Source organism: Austrofundulus limnaeus, unplaced genomic scaffold (genome assembly GCF_001266775.1).
Source record: "Austrofundulus limnaeus strain Quisiro unplaced genomic scaffold, Austrofundulus_limnaeus-1.0 Scaffold2, whole genome shotgun sequence".
In the NCBI taxonomy this organism is placed as follows: domain Eukaryota; kingdom Metazoa; phylum Chordata; class Actinopteri; order Cyprinodontiformes; family Rivulidae; genus Austrofundulus; species Austrofundulus limnaeus.
In genome coordinates, this window is record NW_013952404.1 from 5511777 (window position 1) to 5518158 (window position 6382).

The 6382-nt window shown below is 38.8% G+C and overlaps 1 protein-coding gene across 2 annotated transcripts in view; it reads left to right on the forward strand.

Moving 5' to 3' along the window:
- Positions 1 to 3168, forward strand: part of LOC106520362 (synapse differentiation-inducing gene protein 1-like) — an 11097-nt gene extending 7929 nt beyond the window's left edge. For both annotated transcript variants that reach the window (XM_014012410.1, XM_014012400.1), the window contains 2 exons: positions 331 to 468; positions 1127 to 3168. In XM_014012410.1, coding sequence (XP_013867864.1) covers positions 331 to 468; positions 1127 to 1285 — 297 coding nt within the window. In that variant the 3' untranslated portion in view covers positions 1286 to 3168. The remainder of the gene's footprint in view (positions 1 to 330; positions 469 to 1126) is intronic.
- The last annotated feature ends 3214 nt before the right edge of the window (positions 3169 to 6382 follow it).

Here is a 6382-nt window from a genome sequence, read left to right on the forward strand (position 1 = left end):
CCTCCTAATAAATATCATTACAGAAAATCTAACTGCTCATTTTAAATCAATACTTTTACTTTTAATACTTAAGTACAAAAAGTATCAGATACTTTAAGACTTTTACTCAAGTAATATTCCTAAAGGAGACTTTGACTTTTACCAAAATCATTTTTTGGTTTGATACTTGTACTTTTACTTAAGTATCACTTTGTGRTACTTTAWACAACACTGCATCTCTTGGATGAAATCAAAGTTTGTTTTCCAGCTGAGAATACACACTGAGAAATAAAACTGTTTTATTTATTCATTCATTTTTAAAATGTTCTGTCTGCATCTGCTGCTTTCCAGAGTGACAGCTCCAGCGACAGCGAAAGTGAGGACAACTTCATTGTCCTGCCCCCTCGGGACTACCTGGGCCTGGCCATCTTCTCCATGCTCTGCTGCTTCTGGCCACTGGGCATCGTTGCCTTTTACTACTCTCACAAGGTAAAGGTCCGGAGACCCTCAAGCCCGTCATTAATTCTGATTGCGCAGCGTTCTATTTAAGGTCAGTGAGCACAAGCACTCAGACAAGCRCCGCCACAGCCCATTTTCCACCCTGTGACCCTGTTTGCAGTTGTTCCGAATGATTGGCTACGTAAATTCTGCAAAGTTCTTGCTTCTTGTCAGTCACCTCTGAATAGAAAAAAAAAACATTAATGCCAAGATTTTCATTCACATCATGCTCTGAGTTAGAAATGTGCCTCCGATTTATTATTTTGAGCGGTTGCATCAGTGYATAAGACCTCCGTCTAACGTTTCAGGTCCTGAAACCCCAACGAAACGGCAGCAAWTCCTAGACATCTTGCGACACCTTCTGTAATAATTGCAAGAAAAAATATATCGTAACTGAAAATAACATGTCTGATGAATAAATAAGGAGTAAGCTCAATTTTTGTTTTCTTCAGTCGCCAAAACACCCAAACAACACATCTGTCACTGTCAGAGGCATAATGACCTAATTGCCATGGAAACTAATGGTTCCCTGAGAGAATTTCTTGTTTTTTTTTCCTCTCTTTTTAACTGTGGCTTAACACCTACTCATGCACTCATTGCTGATGAGTAACACACGGACTCATTTCACTCTCTGCTTTTGTTTTGTCAGACTGGCAAGGCCATCGCTAAGGGAGACTTCTCCAGAGCGGGGATGAGCTCCAGAAGAGCCCTGTTCCTGGCTGCACTGGCCATCACCATCGGRACAGGGATGTATGTGGGGGTGGTTGTTGCCCTCATAGCCTACCTGTCCAAACCGGGACATGTATAGCACCGGGACCAATCGTTTGAGGGGGTAATGAAGGTAAGCAAGCGGCAAGATGGGAGGAAAGGAAAGAGTGGACAGATCATTTTGCCTCTCATCAACCTGCGTGACTGGCTAGATGCAACGAAAAAGGAACACAAACCAGAGAGCATAAAAGATGAAAAAAAGTGTGGATGTAGTATTTAACCACACAATGATCCAAACTGAACAGTTTTTTTCTGGTTTGCAGCACAACCATCAGAGGAACAAAAGAGCTGGAAAAGGAACTACATTGTTTAATAAGACATCTGTTCACAGACTATGCTTAACAGTAGAAAACTACCAAACATTAACACCTTAGTAAATCCAAAACAACCTAATTTGAGCTTCAGAAAAGATGTTTTATCTATCTGTAATTCTGTAGATGGTGTATTGGTCACATTGTCAATAAATTTCTTGCATAAAAAAACAGTCAGCCAGTCAAGTTTTATGYGACCGATTCTTGAGAAATAAAGTGGAAAGCGATTGCTTCAGTAAAAAGGGAGGAAAAGGTTCTTGACAAAAAGAACAAAAGGTGTTGAGAGAGGAGCTATAAAGCTGCCGAGCAGTGGACAGGAGCATTATTGGTGTTTTTTGTGTACTGTAYATTCAGTCAATAAATGCATTTGGCATGAGTAATGAAACACCTCACAATGTCTCACACTCACTTGTTGTTTGGAGAGATGTTTCAGTTGGATGATGCTCAAGAAAAAGAAGCCAAAAAATGGAGGTGGGGGATTTGATTTAATTTGATTTGATTTGCAACTTATTTTTAGGAGGAAGAACAAAAAAAGCCAAATATTCCAAATAATCAGTGTGGAGATTTAGTGCTGAGCTGATTATCAGCTGAATTCAGCTGCAGCAACGAATGTTTTGAAAGAAAAAGCATGACTCATTGGTAAAGTAAAACCGGTCTAATTTTGTAAAGAACGGCTCAGTTCTATTTCTGTCAACCCAAACAGGGAGACAAACAACACTTCAACKGGCTTAGCTTGATTTTAAAAACGGCTGATTTTATTCCACCTCTTTGTTTTATTTCCTGGTAAACAAATCAAAATATGAAATGTCTCACTTTAGAAAATCATATTTGTTTCATGACAAGTATCACTTTTTCTAATAAGAAGTGTGAGGAGAACCTTTTATCTGGGTGGCTCCAACAAAATGACACACTTTTAATGCTAAATTAGTTTTGACAAATGTGTTAAAAGCAAACGGTTGCAAAGCCAATCAAATGGAGATAGGTGACAAAACAAGTCACTTTATATGGAAGGAAATGCTGAAAATTGTAATTCAAATACTGATACACAAATCATTATTTCCTGACACCCCCCCCCCCCCCCAAAAAAAAAAATAGGTTATTCTGATTTAAATGAGCAGGTATTATGCTTGTTAACAGACTGCTACGCAGGCCTAGTTAAAGTACCCGTAACAACAAATTTTTGTAATAAATATGAATGCATTTTTGGAAAGATAACATTAACAACATATTGCAAATAACATTTCATATCGCTGAGATGAACAGTTGTTGAGATATTTATATGTGAAATAACAGGAAGTGATGTCAAAGGGGAATGTCTGCATGCGAACAGAGCATTGTGACCARCAACACAGACTGTGAAGAATTTGATGTTTTTAGATGATTTTTTGAGTCCCTATCAGAGAGATGAAGAAGAGTTAGAGTTCAAATAATGTTGTTTTAATAAACAAAAACCTGTGAGCTCCTTTTCTTAAAGKGTTCCCCCTTTGATGTCACTTCCTGTTTCACTTTGGTTGAGCCGAGTTCAAGAAGAAATCTGCCAGTTCTGTGATGAAATGAGTAAAATTGTGTGTTTTTATGTAAAGTTTCTTAAACATAAAGATGTTTTCTTTGATTTTTGTATTCGAAGGATCTGCATGTCACAGGCACTTTAATGTTTTTGCACAAAATGAAAACAAAATCTAAGAAAAAATAAAGTTCAATAGTTGAGCATTAGTCCTAAACATCCTCAATGCTYTCTGCTAAAGTCATTTCTTTTCACTCATGACCTTGTCTTGGTTTGAGGTAAAAAGAAAAAAAAGGTTGTTGACTTGCAGGCAATCAGATTGCATCATCAAGTTCTGGCCCCCTGTACAGGGAGAGCTCATTTACAGCTTACGAAACACTCTTTGCAAAGATGAATACACTGGAGCGTGCAGTGATGGAAAAATCATTCAGAAACGGATCTATAGAAAAGTAAACATGTGACAGGTGTCAGATGAGTCATCCTTCAAAGTAAAAGTAAATTGCTGCGTGGTGTACGTCTATGGAGGACCGAATTTTTAACCCTTAATGTGACCAATAAAATTTCCTGTTAGGTTTTCAGTGTCACCCATCTGGAAAATACCTACTTGTAACAGTTATCCCTCCTAAATAATCCGTCCACCACGATCTCTAAAGCAAAAAGGATTTTACAGGATGCATTATAAAAATTTACTGCGATGTGTGATTTTGGCAGATGAAGGACATTATCTGAAAGCGTTGTCTGGGAGCACCAGACAGCAGAAGCCGAGGACCACTGAACAGGACASAAATTGACTCGTTAGAGCCTGTCAGAGCCCATTGTCGGTCACAAAGCAATATATTGAGTATTTGCTGTTGCAGGCACAAAGCCTCTGATGTAACCGGCTCGCCTCGTCAGTGTCTTTTGGCATCACTCACTGTCGAGCCTCCAGGTGACTTYAGCTGCCAGCGGCATGAGCAAAGCCTGCTCTCTGAAGTCAGGATGTCAGAACAAAATGAAAGCAGCATTTTTTATTCTCCTCCTGGACTTAAAAAAGACATCATGCATGCTCTCTCTTTTTTTTTTATTGCTTCACCTGCCGAGCAATCAAAGCGTCAGCCTCCAGAATCAGAGCATCCTAAACAGCATAGAGGAGGAAAAACACGCTTGAAATCTTTGAACCTACATCTGATTTAACCTGAAATGTTCAGATAGCAAGACAAGCTGAAGCCAGAATCCTGCTAAAGCCCCAGCATACAGTAGGTGGTTTTTCTCTTTGTTGCTTTTTATAGACATTTCATTGATTAGAAGTTAAAAAAGCTCCCTCACATTATTTTCAACACCTCAAACTTTCCCACATTTATCTCACACTTGGATAAATGGAGCAGGCCGGCGTGGTAAACAACTCCCGCACAGCTTGGAACCTCCTAAATTTGTATGTTTTCTCTTTTGTAGCGTTTCTCCAAGCAAGTCCCTAATGCATCAAWTGAGGGTCGATGGCGGGGGGCACGGGGGCGAAAGTGGCGCTCTCATCAATGGGAGCTGTATGGGGTGCTGAAGTGGGCACACTCAGCAAGAAAGTGCAGTGCAGCATGTGTTTTCTCTCCCTCGGCAGATAGGAAGCATCTCCCACGCTCGCTAGCACTCACAGCATCCACTGCTAGCTCAGACCTCCAGAAGCAAACTGGTTTTATTAGTCATCCACCCCCATGTGGATAAAAACCTYGCAAAGAGGCAGCAGCGGTTTAAATCTGAGCAGTATATATTTCACCGCATGCAGAGTAAACAACACAAGGTTTTGTCTTGAAACGAACACTATACGGTCCTTTGTGAGTTTCTAAATATAATCTTTTCATCTTTAATTTMCCAAAAGTCTGTTTTTTAAGGGTAGACAAAGTCATTTGTTCGCTTGTCCCATTTAGAAAATGAAAGAACAACCTAAATGAGCTTCGCGAAAAAACTAAAGTAAAACATGAAGATGTTTTTATAGTGACAAATGGGCCGAAACAAAAAGGATTTWAAAAAAAAACTCATAAAAGTTGATTGCTGCAGTAAAATAGCTGCATGCTCCCAATTCTTTCAAAGATTTTACAGCTTTAAAGGAATATTTTGCTCAAGGACAACTGTCCACGAACAACACAGCACACTGAAGGTATATTTATTTAAAATAGTTGCACTGATTCTGTTTAAAAAGCAACACTTTCACACAGAAACATAAGTTTTCATGAACTGAGTTACAGTGTTTATTGTAAAGTGATTAAACCTCAGCTCTCTATTGTGTGCCCTGTCTTAAATCAAAGCATCTGGTAGGTTAAAGACATTTGCATGCTATTTGAAATTCATGCAGATCTTTTTTCTTTTATTCTTTTTTTTTAAATTTCATGTATATTTGATTATCCCAGGGACACTTTCTAGGTCACCAGCAGCATGATGGATGTTTCTGGCAGTGAACAGAACTGAACTTGTGACTGTTGTCCTCCAAGGTTTTAAAGACTTCAATAGAAAACGAACGTAAACTCAACATTTCTGCTCAGCAGGAGCATCAGACAACAACATTTCCAGAGTTCAGAGCAGATTTTTGTGGCTTATGAATAATTTTGAATTCACTTTCATTGGGTAAAAAGGTGACCTTTATGATGCAAGTCTCCACACACAAACACACACACACTCAGTCAGCAAGAGTATTCTGGGATAGACGCCAACATCCTGGAGTCCTGGAGTGAGCTAGTGCACGGATAAGACATGTACATACTATACATGTGAGAATTACATTTCAAARCTGTTGATAAAATAAATTAAATTKTGAAACACAGTGCATGCATGTATAGTTATTTGGGCCAGTTAAACCAAACAACTGGGCCAGTTGTGGCATGTCATTTTAAAAAGCTTGCCATCATTGCCAGACCTGGGCCACTTGCCATGCCAGCAGCTTGACACCAGATCTGGCCCACGCCTGGAATATATGAATATATTTTTAAGTGGATAAAAATAAAGTACTTTTGGTTTATCTGTCCAAGGTTTTTTTTGTATTTCTTTTGAAAAGCATTTCTGAAGCACCACTTGTCCTGTAAATGTGTTAGCCACGTGGACAGCTGTAATATTTCAGAAAATGTCCTTCCCAGTATGAGKGTTTTTTTTTTGCGTAACTGAGTGTTTTTTGCTTCACAGCTCTGTAGTTTAATAAAAGAGAAATCCAAGAGTCGTTTCCATCCCTAGCTTCAACTGAACCAACCTTTATTCAAACTGTTATTTCTCTGGCATCGAAAACAAAGACATTCCCACAGACAAATACCAGCAATGATCTCTGTCTTGCTTTATATGTATATACTGTATATATATATATATA